Source organism: Mchenga conophoros, linkage group LG7, assembly GCF_057382185.1.
Source record: "Mchenga conophoros isolate Kocher_MC1m ecotype Shallow Benthic linkage group LG7, M_conophoros_male_GT1.1, whole genome shotgun sequence".
Lineage (NCBI taxonomy): Eukaryota > Metazoa > Chordata > Actinopteri > Cichliformes > Cichlidae > Mchenga > Mchenga conophoros.
Genome location: NC_140532.1, coordinates 14,471,125 through 14,492,838, shown reverse-complemented (window position 1 = coordinate 14,492,838; position 21,714 = coordinate 14,471,125). Strand labels below are relative to the sequence as shown.

Genomic DNA, 21,714 nt, shown 5'->3' with positions numbered 1-21,714 from the left:
AGGAATGCTCGGACCTGGCACCCATAATGTGGTGGTGCACCCTCTTGCTGGAAAAACTCAGGGAACGTGCCAGCTTCAGTGCATAAAGAGGGAAACACATCATCATGTAGCAATTTCAAATATCCAGTGGCCTTGAGGTTTCCATTGATGAAGAATGGACCCACTATCGTTGTAACCCATATACCACACCAAACCATCACTTTTGTTGTTCCAACAGTCTTGGAGGGATCCATCCAATGTGGGTTAGTGTCAGACCAATAGCGGTGGTTTTGTTTGCCTCATCACTGAACAAAATCTTCTGTATGAACTGAGGGTCCTGTTCCAATTTTTGTTTTGCCCATTCTGCAAATTCTGTGCGCCGATCTGGGTCGTCCTCGTTGAGATGCTGCAGTAGCTGGAGTTTGTAAGGGTGCCATTTGTGAGTAGCTAATATCCGCCGAAGGGATGTTCGACTAATGCCACTCTCCAGTGACATGCGGCGAGTGCTACGCTGTGGGCTCTTGCTACGCTGTGAGCTCTTGCTGAATGAAGCTAGGACAGCCAATGATGTTTCTTCATCAGTGACAGTTTTCTTGCTTCCACATTTTGGCAAATCCAACACTGAACCAGTTTCATGAAACTTAGCAAGCAGTTTGCTGACTGTAGCATGGGAGATGGGTGGTCTTGTAGGGTGTCTTGCATTGAAATCTGCTGCGTTTACCAGATATCAACACGATTTCGATTCACTCCTCACGTGTTAACCTCTTTGACATGTCAATGGCTGTGAACAAAGAGAAACTTGTAAATAACTCATGAAAGAATAAAGTTACGTTGAAACCAAGCACACCATTGTTTTTCTTGTGACATTACCAATAAGTTTGATGTGTCACATGACCCTCTTCCTATTGAAAAAACAAAAGTTGTATCCAGGATGGCCGACTTCTAAATGGCCACCATGGTCACCACCCATCTTGTGGAGTTTGCCCCCTCACATATACTAATGTGCCACAAACAGGACTTTAATATCACCAACCATTCCCATTTTATTACGGTGTATCCATATAAATGGCCCACCCTGTATTTAGCTGTAAAGGCATTACTGAAGTGAGGTGCTGATGTTAAGCAATAAGAACTGCTTCACAGCCCAAGCTACAGCTCTTATAAAAAATGCTGAAAATGATTGAGAGCTGTGTGCAGGCTCGTCAGGCTCTATCACGCTGAAGTAATAAACTGTTTCCTTTATGAAATGTCAAAACAAGTCCGAGAATGCTGGAAACAAATTTTAGTCTAATATGTCATTTTAGGTATTGACATTAACAAGTAAGGCCAAAAAAAGGGGGAAAAAGCCACTCAACAAAAGGAGAAATTTGTGTCTACACCTAATGCCATATGGTGTGTATTTGTGTGCTGAATTTAAATCGGGAGAACGTGCAGTCAGTGTAATTAAACTGTATTATAAATAATTAGAAGCTAAAATGACACTATTTCAATTTAACACGTAGCTGAATGCCATTTGCTCAGAGAGGAGGCAATTTACAAGGGTTGTTTTTGCCTTTGAGAGCAATTAAAAATGTATAGTGGAACGCTTGTGCAATGAGTATTAAGCATGAAGGTAAACGAACCACACAGGAACATGCTGCAATATGAAGAAGTTTTTTTTAATCCCTTGTCAGTGATGATAGAAAGATTTTTCATCAGTTAGGTGCTTCATTGTTCATACAGCTCATTTCATTCTGATATCCGGTTCAACAGCTCTGTGTTTCATATCCAGTCTATCACACAAGATTCAAAGCATTCAAAGGAATTTCCCGCAGCATAAACATGATACCAAAAATATGTTTTCCCTCCAGTAAATCAGTTTCTCCTCAAGTTGTCTTGTGCATGTCAGGAAATCTTGTTTTGACTTTAAATGTCTTATTTTATGCCTGAGTCCTCCTCATCTCATCTCATCACGGTCTGTCTCTTTGCATGCACCAAAGCTGGCTGAAACTCAAAATGGAAAAAGATGACAATGCAATTTGCTCCAAACGGTGTGTGCCAGATTTGCCTATTAAGTGCAGAAGTTGAAAAGGAAGCAGGAATGAGATAAGACTCAGAACAGTGAGGTAGTGAAGCAGAGAGAGCACCTCTGAGACCCGCCACACAAAGAAGGGTCTTAGCGCCTGAGCTAGCTCTTTATGTCTCTAAACATTAATTCCATGCTATTCTATGGCAGACATAGAAACAGGTTATTGAACTGACAGAGAAACCGCCGAGATTCTCCTCCTGGACCAGCGGAGTATCAGGAGCAGAGCTGGCCAGAAAACAGACGAGCACGGAGCCAGCCGAGCCCCTGCTGACAGAGGCCGAGGTTTCGTCCCTCCCTGAACTACAACAGACGGCTGCAGGCAAGCCAAGCACATCATCTCGACGGGAGACACTTGCTTGCATCACCTTCATCTATTTTTAGAACAACTGCATCCACCTTCTTTTTTTTGTCATTTTACTCCCTCCTGCATTTCAAGTGTTACCTCAAGTGCAAACTGTTGCAGAAGGTGCAGGATTTTTCTTTACTGCCAGCGCTGTCGGGTTAATCGAGATACCTTTATCACAGAGCAGTCATGTTATGTGTGAGTTATATAGATGGACAGCAGACATAAATTGGTGAATTACAGAGATAATGAATCAGGGTAGAGGTGAGAGTCTCCTGTGAGAGTTGAAAGCTGAGAGTGAAACAGGTTCATCCTCTGATCAATTTCTCCTCTCTGCCTCTCAGGCTGAAGTTGTTTGAATATAAGTGAAATCATCTGGTTTTTGTCTTTGACTGGAATAAAAATAGGCGTGTGGTCTATTCCTGCCGTATGTGAATTTATAATTAGAGATGCCAATAATGTGCATATTGTGTTTAAGAGAATAGAAGCAAGAAATGAGACTGTCAGTTTCAATGAAGCAGGCGTTTCCCAGTAGTTATTTTTTGGAGGAGATAATGAACGGTTCCAGGCTTGGCTCGACAGCACGTCAAGCAAGAAAGGCTGTGGAACGGCAATACAAGCAACAGCTTGGTAAAGACAGGCTCCGCCGACTGCCAGTGTTGGCCAGATGGAGGAAAGAAAAGGAGCAAGTAGTGATGTGGCAGAGGTGAGGAAGCAGTGTGAGACCAAGGAAATGAGATGAAAAGAGAAGGAATAGAAGGTGAGAATTAAAAGGAAAAGGTGGAAATGGTGCGACTGTTATGCACTGTTAGATTTAGTGAATTTAAAGGGCAAGCAGCTTGTCACGAAAAAACAAAAAAACTGTTAGATTTCACAGGCTTCTGAAATTCTGAATACCACAGAGTAATGAAAGACTAAAGCAAATAATACCATTTGAAGTGCTCGTACTGTTTTGCAAGAGCATGTGGGATCTGTTATACAAAGCAGGTGTTGTGTGAAAGTCATGGGGTAAAAATCATGCTGTTTCACCCTTTTTGTTTTAACAGGAACGTCACCCAGATCGAGTTTTAATTAGGAATAACATACATCCATGTCTGCAGCCATAAAGAAATACTTTGATGTCCAGCCTGGATAGTATTCCGGTTGGCCTAAAAAACACCAGGGGTTGAAAATCCTCAGTGTTAAATTAAGATGCTCATGGAGATGGTGTTGAGACGTTTTAGGCAGCTAACGGCAGCGGATGATAACTCCCTGTCTCGGATGGACATTTTTATCAAGATGTCATGCAGATTTCAAGCCATCCATCATTTTTATATAACCTTAGACTAAAGACAGAGCCACGGTGGCATCACCATGCCATCCAGTGGACGCACGGAGTAACTGTGCCGGCCGGAGGTGATAACTGGTTCTGTGAATCAGAAATTTTATGTGAGGTCAAGGTGAGTTTTACACCTTACAAAATCTAAAGGTTTACAATATATCACACTCTCTATTTATAAAACACATCTTTGGGTAAATAAATATTCTATAATGTTATTAACAGTACTGAGTTGGCATGAGCAGTCGCCTGAATGTGCAACAGCTGGGTCAAAGGGTGGGTACACAGACAGACCGTGGAGTAATAATGTTGGAAAACAGAAATTATATATAATATGCACACGCACATTTGTGTTTAGGACTAAATTAAACACACTAATAGGATGAGAAATTAGTTTTGCCAGTCAGCTGTAACACCTGAACGCCGCCTGCTGCTGCCGAGAATGTGTGAAAACTGGTTAGTATGCAATCAGAGAAGTTTAAATATAAAGCAAATGGTGCTGATGAATGACTGAGACATCTGGACTCTGTCACACCAACGGGGCTGTCTGATGAATACAAAAGAAAGCCACAGGAGCCACTCTAGTATAACTATCTATTGTGCAGAACATATTACTGCAAAAAACATCATCTGTATGAACACGAACGATTTCACCCTTAACATGTCTTAAAATGAGGTATATATATATATATATATATATATATATATATATATATATATATATATATTATATATATATATATATATATATATAATGTCAGATACATAACAACACCTGACATATTACACTGGGCAAAGTGCAGAAGCGATTTGTGCAAAACTAAGTGCAGCCTTACTGCTTCTATAGGAATTGAGAGGGTAAGCAGCAGCCAGGTGCTGATAATCAAACACACTTGATTGAGTGATCATAAGCAAGAGTGAACCCCTGCATAAAGGCAGGAGTCTTAGCAATTTACTGGCCTGCCGCAGTCAGGTGTGTGTTAATGCAATCTCAAGGAGGAACGGTGTCTGTGCTGTCTTAGAATAGCAGTTTCTGCTGCCCATATGGGAAGGGTCATAAGGCCAAACAATATAAAGGCCATCATTCTACGGTTGTAAAGATTACTCACAAGTGGAAAACATTCAAGACTGTTGGCAATCTTCCCAGGAGTGGACCGCCCAGCAAATTCACCCCAAGGTCAGTTAGGATGCTAAATTTTAAAGCTCATGCCAATACAGTTTGGAAAAGGAAGAAAAAAAACATGAACATGAAGTATGGCTTGTTTGGAAATTTTGCCAGAAGATGGGACTCTCTAAAAGGAACATGGCAGCACAGCTTAGGCCAGCAAAGCTGCATCTGAACAAACTACAATGTTGTTTGGAAATCTGAGACCTAAGTGGAAATGTTTGGTTCTTCTATGCCACTTTTCTCTTCTCAAAGTGCTTTATACAACTTGCCTCACTCACACAAGCATTCTGTTCCATTTTTGCACTGATCATCACCTGCACACGTGTATATATTAATCTGCTTAATTTTATTTTTATTTAAGTGTTTTCTTACAATATGTTTTGCACTAAGTACCGCAGGAATTTCCTAATGTTGTAAACCTGCTCAACATTTGGCAATAAAACCCTTTCTGATTCTGATTCACACCGTGATAAATGTATCATGTGACTGTGATGGGGAACTTGGAGTTCAGCATTTTGTACTTGCATGAAGACTGAAGCAGCCAGGGATCACACCACCCCTAATGTACAGCGGCGTGTTTGGTGAAAGCCAAACACCTACCAAGTGTGAAGCACAGTGGTGTAGGGGTGATGATCCATTATGAACTCCCCTCACTACCAAAGTGTTCTAAAGTTAAGTCTTTCTGTCTAAAAGATAAAGCCCAAATGAGTAATACAGGACAATGAGCCCAAGCATTGCAGCACATCTACAACACAATGAATGAAAAAGAAACATGTTGCAATGGCCGTGCTATTAAATCATGGTGTGCATGTGATTTTTCTTATTACGTCTGTATTTTGGTGTGTGCGCGTGCTATGTGTCACGTGCTGTTCATCTGATTTGTGTATTAAAATAATTTTACAATCTGGTAAAGACTTTTTTAAAACTGTAGGTTGTGATACTTCAAACCTTAGACCTCAAAGAGGGAGTACTTTCTTTGACACATCTTAAAGGAAACAAAAAGGAGGACAACATTCCCAGCTGAAACATTAAAGGCATGAATTGGAGCAGACTGTTTCACTTTTCACCTGCAGTGCTCTGCCGTTATACTGCATCTCCTAGCAACAGAGACCTGTTTACCTACAAAACCTGCCGAAGACAGAGAGGTGAACAAACAGCCTGGAGTTGCAGGTACGTCCTGGGACTAAGTAGCAGATTTCAGTGCTTTTGTGTTTAGGTTTTGTTTTTTTTTTCTGGGATCATTTATATTCAGGGTGAGTGAAAATGGCTGGGACTTTCCTGGAGGATCGCAGCTCTCTCTCCACTCATACAGCAGTAGACAAAGGCAGCACTTATTGCATTATTTCCTTCTGACTCTGTTCTCATTTATTCAGCAAGCTCCAAATTTAACTGGATGCTGCCGGAGCTAAAAACTTAGATGTAACACTTACTTTTATTTGTGGTTACAGCAGTGTCCGCAGGCCCACAGGATTGTTTTTTTTTTGCCATCCATCACTGTTGTCAGTGACTGTTTCCATTACAGCAGTCACAGATGGCTGAACAGGGGAGGATTGTCATACCGGCTACTGGAGCAATTGGCAGGAAGGGGCAACTGACCAACAACGCTGTCAAACTCCACAATACTACTTACACAGCATCTCATGGTGAAGATGATGAGTGAGACTCTCCAGAGTTTCAGCATAAATCGCACTGATTTGCATTCAAATTTGGGTTCTGACAGACAATTTTGCTATATCTGTCTCAGACTCAGACAGGATGGGATTCACTTCTTATCTCGGGCGTCCCAGTGAGACAGGCTTTACATCAAACCACAGACCAGCTATATATTACAGGCCTAGTTTGGACCACATTGACAACCCTCAGTTTGCGTAAGTGTCAGGACACTTTTCCCCCCGCCCTCTGCTCATCTTTTATAATGGCTATTTTGGTTCATCATTTTCTGATAATGTTATTAGCAAAACCTGTGCTTCTCCTTCAGTGATGAGCAAAGCTCTCTGGTGGCTGGGGGACTCTGTAGAGCTAATATTTGTCCAACTTTGGCATGTGCAGAAAAGCTAACAGAAGAATCTGAGAAATGTCAGTCAAGCTGCACATCTCTGTGAAATCTTGTCAGCCAGAATGATTACAGGCACATTGTGGATTTAGATGAATGCTTGCAGATATCTTTCTCCAAAGCCTCTGCTTCCACGCTTAAAGGAACTTTATTACTTTCAAAATGTGAAAGTAATAAAGATAATAATAATACATTTTATTTGAAAGTGCCTTTCAAAACACTCAAGGTCACTGTTGAGTTGGGACTTAGAGGGAGAAGGAAGAGATATTTCTTAAATCGGGAGGTAGGGAATTCCAGAGTCGTGGAGCAGAGCAGCTGAAAGCCCTGCTCCCCATGGTTGCAAGACGGGGGGAAGGGACGGAGAGTGAAAGGGAAGAAGAAGATCTGAGACAACGAGATGGGGCGGTGATCTTAACCAGATCAGAGAGATATGGAGGAGAGAGATGATGAATAGCCTTAAATGTGTACAAGAGTATTTTGAAATTGATGCGATATTTGACCGGGAGCCAATGAAGCTGCTGCAGGGCAGGAGTGATGTGGTGGACAGAAGGGGTCCTGGTGATGATACGGGCAGCAGAGTTCTGGACGCGTTGGAGCTTGTGGATGGATTTTTGAGTAAGACCAAAAAGAAGTGAATTACAATAATCAATCCGGGAAGTAACAAGGCTATGGACAAGAATGGCAGTGGCATGTGGGGTGAGAAAAGAACGGAGACGATTAATGTTGCGCAATTGAAAATATGCAGACCGAGTAACATTATTAATGCGTGAATTGAAAGATAAAGTACTGTCGAGGATGACACCCAAACTTTTCACAGAGGAAGAAATGAAGACCGGTGAGTTATTGATAGTAACAGAGAAACTGTTGGTTCTGGATAATGTTGATTTAGCGCCTACCAAGAGGAGCTTGGACTTATTACTATTGAGTTTGAGAAAATTAGAAGAGAACCATGAATTTAGTTCAGCTAAACAGAGGGTAAGGGAGGATGGGGGAAGAGCAGAATCAGGTTTAGTGGACAGATAAAGCTGGGTGTCATCGGCATAACAGTGAAAATGGATATTGCATTTACGGAAAATATGTCCAAGCAGTAGAGGGTAGATAATGAAAAGAAGGGGCCCCATCAGACAGGTATGATTTAAACCAGGCTAGTGGAGTATGGGCGAGACCGATGGAGGCTAGCCTACTGAGAAGTGCAGAGTGAGAAATAGTGTCGAAAGCAGCACTCAGATCGAGGAGAATAAGAATGGAAAGTAAACCGGAGTCAGCTGCCATAAGAAGATCCTTGGTTGTTTTTATAAGTGCTGTTTCAGTGCTATGGGAAGGGCGAAAACCAGACTGGAACTGTTCATACAGATTATTATTAGTTAAATGTGAGTGGAGTTGTGTGGCAACTATTTTCTCAGGAATTTTTGAAAGGAATGGTATATTGGAAAAAGGCCGAAAATTCTCAAAATTATTGGGATCTAGACCAGTTTTTTTCCAATATTGGGGTGATGATGGCAATTTTGAGGGAAGCAGGAACAGTTCCAGTGGTAAGTGAAGAACAGATGATAGCAGATATGAGGGGAAGCAAAGAAGGTAGACATGCCTTAACCAAAACTGTAGGAATGGGGTCTAGCTGACAAGTAGAAGGTTTTGACTTACAGATGAAATCTGAAATATCAGTAACTGAGGGGAGCTGGAAAGCAGAAAAACAGTGTGATGGGAGATGAATTACACAGGAAGAGCTAAATGGAACCTCGGAAACCAGTTCTTGATGTATGAAATTAGACCTATGCACTTGGGTTATACAGGCAAGTATGAAAGTGTGTGAAAATCTCTGACAGAGAGGTTCAAAGGATGTAAACAAAGGACTTTAAGTGAGTAGGTGCTTCACTGTAAATTAGATTCCCTGATGCGATAAAAGATTAAAAAGAAAAAGAAAAAAAAGCTAGACTGTCAAGAATGAAGCGTGTTTGTCTGAAGCGTTACCTCAGACTCGGCTCTGCCTTTGTTTTTCAGACTCTTGTTATCTGACAGCTTCGTCTCTCAAACTAAACGACACTACCAGCCTCCCATCCACTCTGGATGTTCTGGGTCTTCAACAAACATCGTTAACAAACCTGGAAACAGCGGCTTCCATCAGCTGAGGATTCAGCCAAAAACCGCATCAGTCGAGGAGAAGGTATGACAGCTCGGTTTGACAGCACTTAAACACACCTCTTCAAGATGATGGAAAGTGTAATATTATGTTATATACATAAACTTTCTGTTATTGCTTAAATGTTTCCTCAGACAGAATATCAAAGTTCATTTGTGCCTCATCGTCCTACGCCAGCAGGTAATTTAAAGGCTACAATGCAGAACTTTGTGAGCTTGAGCTGTTCATTTATAACTACAAATAATGGAAAACTTTAATAAAATGCCACAGTTTCATTTTGAAAAAGCTAACATTGTTGCTTCAGTTTCTCAGAACCATGTGACTGTAGGTCCTAAAGGAGGGAGTGGTTTCACTAAGGCAGCAGAGCTTCAGGTTAACACCAGCTTGATGGTGAGTGGTTTTTAAAGGTATTGGAAGCTATTCTTAGCTGAGATTTTTATATTCTTCCATTTTTTTAATAACCTCCTATTAAGAAATCCAAGTGAAAATGCTGCCTGTGTATCCAAAACCTGGCTTTACATCATGGTTACAAAGGGATTATATTTGTTTTAAACTACATGCTGTATCCAAAAGTTGGGATACTGTGCAAAATTTAACAAAAAACAGAATGCAAATCATAAAAAGCTTGTATAGACTCACTGGCCACTTCATTAGTTGCATCTTACTAGTACAGGGATGGACCCCTTTAGGCCTCAGAGCGGCCTCAGGTCCTCATGACAAATAGACAATGTTGGAAACAGTCATCCGATTTTGGTCCATATTGTTGTGATAGTATCACACAGTTGCTGTAGATTTATTCACTGGACATCCCAAAGATGCCCTACTGGATTGATATCTAATGCCTGTGAAGGAGGCCATTTGAGAACAGAACAGTTGTAAGGAGTGGTTGTTTGAGTTACTGTTGCCCACCTTTCATCTTAGAGCAGTTTAGCCATTCTCACTGAATGTTTTCTTTTTTAGGCCATTCTCTATAAACTCCAGAGATGGTTGTGAGGTGGGTAAATCATGCAACATTCAAAGTCGCTTAAATAACCCCTTTCCCTCGTTCTGAAGCTTGGCTACATGTCTAATTACACTGAGCTTCTCCCACGTGATTGGTTGTTTGAGGTACTTGTGTTAATCATCAGTTGAACAGGTGTGTCCAAGGTGGCTGGTGACTGTGTAATCAAGTATATAGACAGCATGCCAAATGCTGAAACTGGGATATTTGAATCTTTTCAATTTTTTAGTACAGTTGAAGTCCTCTGGCAGCTACAGTATGTGTATCTGTGAGTTCTTATCTGTATATCTACTTGTAACTGCCAACTGTTGATATTCAGGGTGAACCTCATCAGACTCCCAGCTCAGTGATGAAAACAGACTTCATGCCACTGTCCCTGCTGCAGGTTGAGCCACACAAAAAGCTGAATTCATTCGGGGGGGGAGCGCAGGGGAATCTTTCATGTATAACTCTGAAGTTTGTTCTGTGTCTCAGGGTACTGAGGCGAAATCGGGCCTGTGCAGCCGTTCTTGCAGAGAAACGGGATTCACACGAGGTGACATCGCTCCCTTGGCCCACCCTGTTAGTGCTGACTTCTTCACAGTTTTTCTTTGATGTAAAAGCGCAACATTAATGCTTTTTGTTTTTATTTAATTACTTATTTCTGTCTCTAATCATCTAGGTCTCTCTTCTGTCATCGCCCCAGACTAAAACAGAGGCCCTGATGCCATCTATCATTGGACAAAAGGTTAAATATGTTCATGCAATAGTTTTTCACTCTATTTATCAGCACGTTATCTGGATTGTTCAACAACATTTTAATTTTTTAGAAACCCACAGGATATGTTCTGAACACTCATAAAAACCAAACTTTTCCTGATGCACCACTTGATCCTTCAGACTTCATCACACATTATAAAAGCAAGTAAGTGTAATTAAGTTAATTAATTAACTTAATAAATTGTCACTTTTCACCCTATAACTGTAAAGTGTGTTACACTATTTGGCTACCTGCTTATTTTCCAGGTTTTGTCATCGTGATGACAGAAACTGGAAAAGTCCAGAAAAGTTCAAATCAACGAACTCTTGTCCCAGGATTGTCAGCTCTAAAATGGAAAGTGGCTACAATCTTCGGGATACGGACAGGTATGTATGTTATGCTCATGAAGTCGTATCATACAGATTTCCTTTGACTGACATGACCTAGTTTTATTCTACAGGTACATCCTCAGGGGCTAGACCTTCTCACACCTGTGATGATACCTGCATTGCTGCTTTGTCACAAATAAAAACTGAAGTTTTTTGTTTGTTTGCAGTTTGGCATGTTCTATTAATAAAATCGTTTAAATGCATACAACAAATATGAATTGCTTTTTTTTTTGAGTGGAAACTTCGCCAGCCAGATGTGTGAATGGTAGAAATCCAAAGAGGGAGTGAATGAGATGATGCATTGTCTTTGACCACCTTACTGTCACTGACCTACAGAGAATGAGAGGAGTGTAAACTAATGGGAAAAATAATTACAGCCAGGCTGAGTAAGGCACTGATTTCCAAGGATGTCTGTGGTGTGTCAAACTGTTCTGCCACCCACAGCAGAGTCTGGATGAGCAGCAGAGCCTAAACTGAGTAGGAGGCTGAGATTGCACTATTGTGCAGCTACATACTGTGCACCTACTCTGAGCCAACTCTCAGAAACGACATTACATTATCAGTGTAATCCATTCTGCATTATCAATATAATAACTCTTGTGTCAAAACAAGAGATTTTTAACTATGTTGGTTTTTTGGGGGTGTCACCATAGTATTTATGAAAGATATGTGACATTAACAGCCATAATATACACTTAATTGCATTCAGTGGCGTGCACAGACATTTTGGGGGGCAAGTGCTCCAGGGGGAAAAAAGGGCACTTTTTGCATATGTGGAAAACCTTTTCTTTTTATAATAAAAAAATCGCACAGGTTAAATGCAATTTGACTTTTATTTCAAAACATTCTCTAAAAATCAAAAATCACACCACAAAAAGATAAAATCTGTATCCAACTCTAAACCATATACATACATATTCTCAAGTGTCCATTAAATGGAGTGTACTGCTCTAAAGAAGCATCCTTCTTGGTGCCATGTCTTTGTAGATGTTGATGACCTCGTTGTAATTGATCTCCACATCTTTCTCAATGGCCAACAAGAGGAGATCAGACAACCTTTCTTCTCCACACAAACTTCTTAGTTTATTTTTGATTATTTTTAGCTTTGAAAAGGATCTTTCAACTGTCGCAGTTGTCACTGGTAGTGTTGCGTAGATCTGAATCATTTTGACAAAGGCAGGAAAGATCAGCTGGCCATTATTTTCCCTCAGTATCAGAAATATTTCTCTGAGGTCTTTTGAACTAAAGCTGGAGTGGAAGACCTTTAATTCTGTTTTGAGCTGGTCCTCATCTTCTCCATAGAATTCACAGAGGATGTGGACAGCTTCAATGGCTTCTGGGTTTGGTGGGCCTACCCAGTTAGCATGCACAGTTAAGGGCTGGAAGGACTGAATGATTCTGGCCGTTGGGCTTCCAGTATTGTCCCCTTTGAACCTCCTGTTCAGTTCCCCAGTCATGATGTCCAGAAAGGTGAAATATACACCACTCCTGAAATATGCCTCCACTGACTCAAACTGAGCACCTACTTGAGACACTGTGGTGCTGTGTTGGAAACGCACTGGAACTTTCCGCTTTCTCTCCTGACCAGGCACCACGGTAGGTACTGGAATGTTGAAACTCTCTGCCTTCTCTGATGCACATCTAAATATCTCTCCAAATTTCTCCTCAGACCTCATGGTTTGCAATGTGTGAAGCACACCATCAATTACCTTGTAGGCAGTGGAATGGTCCAACCCTTCTTCCTGCAGAGAATCTGATGCCAAAGCAGTGACTTCGAATACTGGTGTGGTGATTTCCATGCAGAGAATGAACATAAAATTAATGGCATTTCTGTACATCTGAGCATCACCTTGGGCCAGGTTAGGTGGGTCACTGTCACTGATGTCATCAAGGAGCATCAAAATGGCTTTCAAATTTCTCTGAAGTGCCTTCAGTGCTTTTTCCCTGCAAGCCCATCGAGTATCTGACAGCTGCTGGAGCTCCATAACACGTTGTCCAGGAAAGAGAGACTCCTGAAATTTGACCAAGGCAGCATGACGCTTTGGGGAGCCTGAGCAAAAGGCATACAATTTCTCCACCAAGTTGAAAAATGTCACAAAATGCTTGCTGGACTTTGATGCCTCCACTAGTACCAAATTGAGGCAATGGGCTTTGCAGTGCACATAGAGGGCCTTCTCATTGTGTGCACGGATTCTAGCTTGGAGACCTTTATATATGCCACTCATGTTGGCTGCTCCATCATAGCCTTGACCATACATGTTCTTCATCTCTAGGCCATTCTTTTGCAGAAGCAAGAACACTGTATTCTCCAGCTCCTGGCCTGTAGTTGTATCAACATTGCACACTTCGATGAATCTCTCCTTTATTTGCATATGATGAAAATATCGCACAACAAATGACACTTGCTCTTTGTGTGAAACATCAGAGGTTTCATCAAGTAGAATGGAATACATTTCAGCCTCTTTTATTTCACGTTGTATCTCCTTCCTGATGTAAGTTCCTAGTGCTGCAATGATGTCATTTTGACTTCTGTTGGAAAGCAGTGACACCTGGGGCCTTGTCTTGGTGGCTTTAACTGTGGCAATTTTTTCCAAATGCATTTTCAGCACACTATCGTAGCGGGAAAATACATTGACTAATTCACGAAAATTGCCACGGTTATCACTGGACTCACTCTCATCATGACCTCGGAATGCTTGTCCCTGACGTGCAAGATACACTGTTAGGTCAATTAATCTTGTCAGGATTTCTTTGTTTGTCTGCCTCTCTCGCTCTCTAACTTCCACCCCTTTTACGTCTGAAACATCAAATGCAGACTGAAGGGCCTTTTTCTGGAAATTGATCCATCTAACCATGCTTGTCATGTGCATCTCTGCGCTGGAGTGTTGTTTGATTTTTTCAAGAGCAGTACTCCACTTTCTGATGCCATCAGTTGTCCAGGCTGTTCTGCTTTTATATTTTTCATCCGAGAGGAAAAGCCGACAACTAAAACAATGCATTGAATTAGCAGTGGGTGAGTATTCCAGCCACACATTAGCAGAAAACCACTGTTTCTGGAATGATCTCCCCTCAGTTTTTGGGTAAGGTATATCAGGCTGACATGGGCCCACATTGCAGCACATTGAAACGTATCTGTCATTGCGCTTTATTTTAAATGTATGGATGTGTGTTGGATCTGTTGGGTATTGTAAAGCTGCTAACTTTGACATTATGTGATCGATCTGTTCTTCCTCATTGTGGTCTTCAGAGAGCACTACATCAGTGTCTGTAGGCCTAACTGAACCTGTTGCTGCATTGGTCGCGGCTTCATCTGTTTCTATATCTCCCTCTTCTGCTATGCTGGTAGATGGCATAGAGCTGCTTCCCTGCTGTGACTGACTACAATGGAACAATAATAATAATAATAGTATTATTATTTATCATAATAATAAGCTTAAACAGATAGTTTTAATAATAACCCATACTGCAAGTCTTGTAACATAGAAATAACTTTCGTAGGTACAAAATAATAGTTAGCTCAATGCCTGCTGATTAAGTTCATTAAAAACTAAGTGTGAACAGCTTTTAAGATTTTTCAATAGAATTAACTGCAAGGAGCAGGTTACATTAAAACATTAAAATAGAACCTGACTCTGCCCTTGACTCTGACCTTTCATCTTCATTTTCCTTTGCTTTCATCCAGGAGAGCAGAGAACTGCTTCCCTGGGCTGCCTGTTGTAGATCCCTTTCTTTCTCCTTTCTCAGCCTCTCTTTCCTAGGCATTATGCTTGCTGAAATTAGTAAATAAATAGACCAAAATGTATGAGAACGAATAAGACTGACTGTGGTCATTACAAGAACAGGGCAGAATGGTCGTTTTCACAGGCAATTGGGAACTGCCTATTTTTCCTTTAGCAAATTAATGTGTTAATGTTGCCAATATGTTACACCAAAAAAAATTAACATGTCTAACCAGTGCTTCTCAAAACTTTTAACATGCACCACCCCCAACACCGTACCCTTCAAACTACCAATAACAACGTCACTGTTCTGTCACAATCAGGTCGGAATTGATGGAGAGTGGGGGTTGCCTAAATGGTTTAGGTTACATTTTAAATGTGTCGTTTTTTTGTTTATCCATATGGATGGATGGAGGGGGCAAGCTGGCAAAGTTTGTCATGTGCAGTTTCTGACAGGCTACTTCACAACAAAACAATTGCAGGTTGGTCTTAGAGGGCAAACAGAATAATTTCACTCGATTCATGGGTTACCTGACTGGTTGGGAAGGGAAAGAGCTGCCGTGTTGTCCGCCGTGGCTCCCAGTCGCTATAGTTAGCCTACTATGCCTACTCCAAGTAGTCCTATGTCATGCCGCTGCTACACGCCTCACAACAAATGAACTGCAAGCGTGTTCACGTGACACGGTGACAGTGAAAAAGCGACAGGGTTCGGGTGTCTTTGAAGAAGGGGCACAAATCAAGCCATTATTTTCACACCTTTTTAAATCGCGCAGCTTTAAAAAAAAAAAATCACGTCTTTCAAAAGGGCACTTTTTTGGACTGAGGGCAAAAGGGCAAGTGCTTCAGCACCACCTCGTCTCTATCTGTGCACGCCAGTGATTGCATTATCAGTCAGTTGGAGAGATGTGCTTATCTAGTTAGTCAATCACATGCAGCTCGTCTGGGTAAAAACGCCTTGTTGATGCCAGAGATCAGAAGAATGGCTAGACTGCTTCAAGCTCTTATAAATGCAACACTAACTCAAATAACCACTCGTTACAACCAAGATATGCAAAAGAGAATCTTTGAATGTGTGGTGTGTCACATGGCAGCAAGAAGCTCTCTCACCAAAACTAGGCAATAGAAGATTAGAAACCTTTGCCTAGTTTGAGTTTAGATTCGACTGTTATGCTGGGATGGTAAAGCCGAAGCATGGAACCATCCTGCCTTGTATCAGTGGTTCAGGCTGGTGGTGTAATGGTGGGAAAGACATTTTCTTGGCTCATGTTAGGTCCCTAAGTATCAGTTGAGCATTCTTTAAACACCACCTCCCACGTGAGTATTGTTGCTGACCATGTCCATCCCTTTATGATCACAGTGTTCCCATCTTCTGATGATGCTTCCAGCAGGATATCATGTGCCATGTCACAAAGCTGACATTTCGAACTGGTTTGTTGAACGCGACAATGAATTCACTGTCTTCAAATAGTCTCCATAGTTGAAGATCTCAATCTAGTAGAGCACCTTTGGAATCTGTTAGATTAGAAGATTTGTAAATTTGTAGCAAATGTGATCCTGTCATGTTAATATGGACCACAATCTGAAATGAATGTTTCCAGTACCTTGTTAAAACTATGCCACAAATAATTAAGGCAGATCTGAAGGCAAAAGTGAGATACTGGCAAACATTAGGATCCAGTGAGTGTGTATGTCAGCCACAGTGATGCAAGACAGGCAATGTCAGTCTGTTGGTTTCTCCAGTGATGTAGTCTGGACTGAATTAACTATTTGATTAACTGCCAGGAGGTTTTTATACATAAAATTTCCCCAGAGGATGACTTTGACTGATTTTGGAGACCCCTTAAGATTTTCATCAGATCAGTTTTGTTTTGTTCAAAATCTACATTTTGTTAGTTTTAGCTATAATTGGTTTAGAGCAAAGGAAATGTTAGCAATCCAAAAAGCTGGACTAAGACGAGTTAACGCTATAAACAATGCTACCTCTCAATATCAGCATGTTAGCAATGATGCTGTGAGTCAGCTGGCCTCATAGCATAGCTGCACACACAGCTTTGTTATTATTAGAAGTAAAGGAAGTGACCAAACAAGAGCTGAAACATCACTTACATGATGTAAATTAACACATGTAATAGTAATTCAAGTTCAAGTCAAGAAGTTGGAACCAAATGTGTGTTTTTGTTTGGTTATTTTTTAGTTTTGCTCAAAAGTGATGTCTTTGCACACACAATCCAGGCATTAAAACAAACATTTCCATGATTCAAACTATATTTCTCATTTAACATATTAATCAGGCTTTTTTTAAATATATTAATTAAGAATAAAGATGATTTTTCTATTAACAAAAGGACATACTAAGCTCTGTTATAGCACTCTGTATCATTTTAAACATAAAACGCTAGATGTTAAAACCTTTTGCCCTCTCTCGGATGTAATGAGAGGAAAGCTTGGGGGACTCTACCTTTCTTGATAGCGACCAAAAAAACTGTATAATATTTACCAAAACAGCTAAACAGTAGTAAAAATATCTATCAACTGCTGCCCTGCATTTATAATATGTATTATGTGTGGTTTTCCGTGTAGAAACAAATCTAAAATTAGAGTGGTGAGTCTGAGTCTGTTCCCGAGCGTAGACACACGAGTTGACACGCTCTGCCTCATGAGTGCAAGCATTAATATTTTAGTGTTGGGATAAATATTTCACTCTTTCAATGAGATGTGAGAAAAAGATACGTGGAGGGAAAGAGGATTGGATTACACGCGTGCCCCACATGAATAATGAGTGCAGAGATGAGAGGAGAACAAGGGCCTGGCCTGCTCCATGCTAGAGACAAAGATAGAAAAGGTGTAGTCACAGACAAAAAGGAGTACACAAAGGTCACCCGAGCCTTCACCTGACCTGCAGGGGGGCTTTTGATTGGTGGTGGGGGAGTCAAGTCTATTTCATGTTCCCTCCCCATGGACTTCCCTTTTATGGTGAGGCACCCCAGCTATTCATCGCTGTAATAATCCCGCTCGTCTCTCGTTCGTTCTGGGCACTGACACTCACAGGAATGCTTACACAACACTGACAAGAGTTGGGGGGGGGGGTTTGTTTAGCATGTCATAAATATTTTGTATATCCAAGTCCAGTACGTCCATTTGCACGCACAGACAGTCTCGGTTTATAGAAATAGTGATGAACCAAGATGAGGTGCACTGTCGAGCACATAAAACAGACACTGATGATGATGTAACAGAAATGTTAAATTGTGTCAGTGAAGCAAGCGGTGGCTAGTGGTTTCACCGCTTCACAATTAAGAAATAAATTCCCACAAGTGACTGACATAATCAGACGGGTAATTATTTAATAACGAGAAACTTGGTCTCCTATGCCCACTGCAAGTAGTTTTATTGTAAAACAACTACACACACTGTACACACACACACTCTCTCTTTACCTGAGTCCAGCTCTGATCTGATCATATGGAGATGAGTGAGATGTTGTTAATTTTTAGACACATAATGCCCGGCTCATTTATATTCACAGCAAACAACAGGTTTTAAATTAGCAGCACAGCTACACAAAAAAGTCCCAAAACATCAACTGTATCTGCAGGATTTCCTGTCATTCATGTCCAGCTTGTCCTGCAGATCATCTGGATCTTGGAGGGGCCTTTCACGCCCCTTCATCTTGTCTCCCTGTGTCATCCAACTCCTCCACATCCTCATAGTCCATCTCAGCCCTCTCATACTCTAGCTCCTCTCCCTCAAACTCAAACCCTTCTCCCTCACATATCAGCTCCTCTGTCTCATATTCGACCGCCTCTTCGTCATATTCGAGCTCAGTCCCGCCATACTCGTTTATTGGAGGCTCCACATACCCTCCTTCCTCTTCCTCCACTTCATCCTCCACTTCTTCCTCCTTCACCAGAAGCTCTTCCTCTTTAACATCTGTGTCCTCTATGGTCACTGCAGCTTCATTTGGTGCTTGCTTTGAGCTACTGTTCTTGAGGATGCCATGAATCACTGGCTCCTCTCCTGCAAGTGCCAGCTCTTCTGCCTCTTTCTCTGCTGCCTTTCGTCGTCTCTCCTTCCTGGCCTCACGCACCTCCAAAAACTCTGCAGCTCCCTCCCCAACCAAGACTGCGTCTTCACCTACTATAGGAGGTTCCTTGACTGGGTTGTGGTCATAGGAGAAAAGGCGCAGGGCTCTGAGACGCTTCAGGCTGGGAATTTCTGATATCTTGTTGCGGTCCAGGTCTAGGATCTCCAAGGACTTCATTCGAAGAAGGACTTTTGGGAAGGTGTCAAAGCGGTTTCCGTAGAGCCACAATCCCCTCAGAGCCTCCATGCGCCACAAGTCAGGAGGCAGAGTCTTCAGGCGGTTGTCCCCCATCTGCAGAGACTTGAGGTTGGGTAAGTCATAGAGCACTCGTGGGAATCTCTGGAAGTAGTTGCTCTCCATCCACAAGCACCGCAGATTCTGCAGGTTGCTCAGCTCAGGTGGAAAGCTCATTAGGCGGTTGCTGCCCAAATAGAGACGGGTTAGGTTAGTGAGGTCGCAGACGGCCAGAGGAACATCTTCTATTTTGTTGAAGTCGAGGGCAAGTATCCGCAGACCCTGCAGCTGGGAGATGCTGTCGGGCAGGGTGCGCAGGCTGTTTCCACAAACATAAAGCTTCTCCAGATGCATCAGGTCACAAACACGTGAAGGCAAACGCTTAAATTTACGGTAGCTCAAGTCCAACACGGGGTCTCCACTCTCCAGCAACTCCTCCACTCCAAGCGGAAGTTCCTCCTCTACTTCCTGCACTACTTCCTTCTCCTTCTCGGAAAATTCTGCCTCTTCGCCATCTTTCCCCCCCTCTTCCTCCTCTTCTTCTCCCCCTCCCTTCCTGGAGGAGTTGCCCATGCTGTTGCCTGCAGCACCTTTGTGACTCCTGTGTGAGTCAAGACAGAGTCATTTGATGAGGGAGTGTCTGTGACAAGTCAACCCTGAGCCTGGGAGCTGCTGCTGTTTTGTGGTTGTACCCACTGGCTGCAAACCACATCCTGGCCCGGGCCAGTTAACACTCCGGCAGCCATACCAAAGCAGTTTGTCAAGTGTCTCGTTGTCCCTTCATCTACAGCTTCATCACAAAACAGTAGCGGAAAAGATCTAACAAACTGCAGAGTAATAGTAATGATAATAATAGTAGTAATAGTAGTAGTAGTAGTAGTAATAGTAATAATAGTAATAGTAAAGGTGTTGTTGATAGTTGAGTTCAACAAAATCCAGCTGAATTTTGAGCTGAAATTGAATTCTTGCAGTCCTTACCCTCTTCTCTCCTCTCTAACTTCCTCGGGGCTTTTAAGCGAAAGATAACGCCACCTGTTCACGTGATCCGGTTTCTCTATTAGAAGAGGAGAAAAAAAGTGCCACTAAACAGGGAGCCTACCTCCCCTCTTCCTGCGGATAAACCCACAGTGTGTGCGCACTCAGTGACCTGGCTGGCGGCAAAGAAAAACAGCTAATGGAAGTCTATTCACTAGTTAATGCAGCTGCTCCCCATTAGAGGCCGAGGTTTCCCGGAGTAATAATCCGCGCCCGAGGAAAAACAAAAAAACCTGCACATACTGGAAAAGAACAGCGCTCACTGACTCCCCTCAACTCCTGATGTTGGCCGCTTCTCTCCATCAGTGTGAAGGTTTACATTCAACTGCTGCCTCCCTCCTTCTGTAACAGGAACAGGGGGCATTCACGTCACATGGCCAGTGTGTCCTCGTGTGAGTGCGTGTGTGTGCGCGCGCGTGCGCCGGTATGATAGAAGTAGCCTCTTAGAAATAAATATATTTTAAAAAAGAAGCAACTTTAAAAACAACTTTTTCCCACAAACAAATTTTTAGGTGTGAGGGTTTGATCAAACGATAAACAAAAAAGAATATTAATAGTGATAAACATTATCCTGATATTTATGTTCATCTGCACAGACGACAAGCAAAGTCGCAGGCTTACCTACGCTTATATTTACACATTCGCACATGTATTAACCGCCAGCGCCACTTTTTAATTGCAATTAATAGTTTTTAGATTCATTTTGTGTCTGGAGTATTAGTCCTGCCACAGAGTGACACAGAGCACACATAATCGCAAGCGTTACAGTTTATTACTTTTCCTCGTAAAATGTTGTTACTATAAATCCATACGAAACGAGAAACAGCCTTTCAAAACAAATAAATACATTTGTGGTTTTGCCGTTTGTAGCTACTATAAATCTTTATGTACGGCTATATGTATGTTTGATGATGGAGATGAGGCTCACTGTCCACAATGGTCTACTTAATTTTGGTTTTACTCATTTTTGTAGGTGACCCGCTGAGACCTATAAAATTGTTTGACAGAGCACAAAACTCAAGACTTGCCGTTATGGTTTTTCTCCTAACCAAATCACTGCAAACCAAGTAGTCTTTGGTCACTCACATTCTTATGCAATAGGACTCCCAAGTACAATATGAGATTCTCATATAGTATGGTTTTATATGCAAACCTAAAGTGAACAAACAACTCTGCAACGATTGCTAAAATAATTCTCTTTTACTGTTGTTGCTTCACATTATGGCTCATATAGTTTAATTGTCAAATGTTTTATGTAAAAATTCCATCCATCCATTTGCTTCAGTTCTGTAAATATGTGCACCGTCCTCTGATGGCCAGTAGGTTGCCTGTAGCCACCCTTTGGATCCAGTCTTACAGATCATTAAGCCTTTTTGGTTTAAGTGATGTTGTCACACTTCCTGTTGCCTGATGTTGTCCAACCATGAATCAAAAGTCAGAGAGAA

At 41.8% G+C, this 21,714-nt stretch overlaps 3 protein-coding genes across 6 annotated transcripts; 1 reads left to right on the top strand and 2 right to left on the bottom strand.

The window, feature by feature from the left end:
* Positions 1-6,010: 6,010 nt before the first annotated feature.
* On the top strand, positions 6,011-11,401 carry saxo4 (stabilizer of axonemal microtubules 4). 4 transcript variants are annotated; one of them, XM_085281106.1, is made up of 12 exons: positions 6,011-6,046; positions 6,399-6,519; positions 6,621-6,744; positions 8,931-9,093; positions 9,204-9,249; positions 9,374-9,459; positions 10,389-10,454; positions 10,544-10,630; positions 10,731-10,796; positions 10,879-10,973; positions 11,075-11,194; positions 11,269-11,401. In XM_085281106.1, exons 2-12 carry the CDS (start codon positions 6,408-6,410, stop codon positions 11,285-11,287), a joined length of 984 nt encoding a protein of 327 aa, XP_085137232.1. In that variant the 5' UTR covers positions 6,011-6,046; positions 6,399-6,407; the 3' UTR covers positions 11,288-11,401. The 4 variants fall into 4 exon arrangements, with proteins under 4 accessions (XP_085137232.1, XP_085137230.1, XP_085137229.1 ...); XM_085281104.1 differs by having other exon boundaries at positions 6,325-6,519; XM_085281103.1 differs by having other exon boundaries at positions 6,024-6,129; positions 6,325-6,519.
* A 746-nt stretch (positions 11,402-12,147) lies between these two features.
* Positions 12,148-14,550, bottom strand: LOC146569790 (uncharacterized). Its single transcript, XM_085281376.1, has 3 exons — positions 14,127-14,550; positions 12,783-12,797; positions 12,148-12,533 (listed from the first exon to the last, which is right to left on the bottom strand). Exons 1-3 carry the CDS (start codon positions 14,548-14,550, stop codon positions 12,148-12,150), a joined length of 825 nt encoding a protein of 274 aa, XP_085137502.1.
* Positions 14,551-18,293: 3,743 nt separating this feature from the next.
* lrrc10b (leucine rich repeat containing 10B) lies at positions 18,294-20,023 on the bottom strand. Its single transcript, XM_085281101.1, has one exon. It carries the CDS (start codon positions 19,805-19,807, stop codon positions 18,572-18,574), a length of 1,236 nt encoding a protein of 411 aa, XP_085137227.1. The 5' UTR covers positions 19,808-20,023; the 3' UTR covers positions 18,294-18,571.
* Between the last annotated feature and the right edge of the window lie 1,691 nt (positions 20,024-21,714).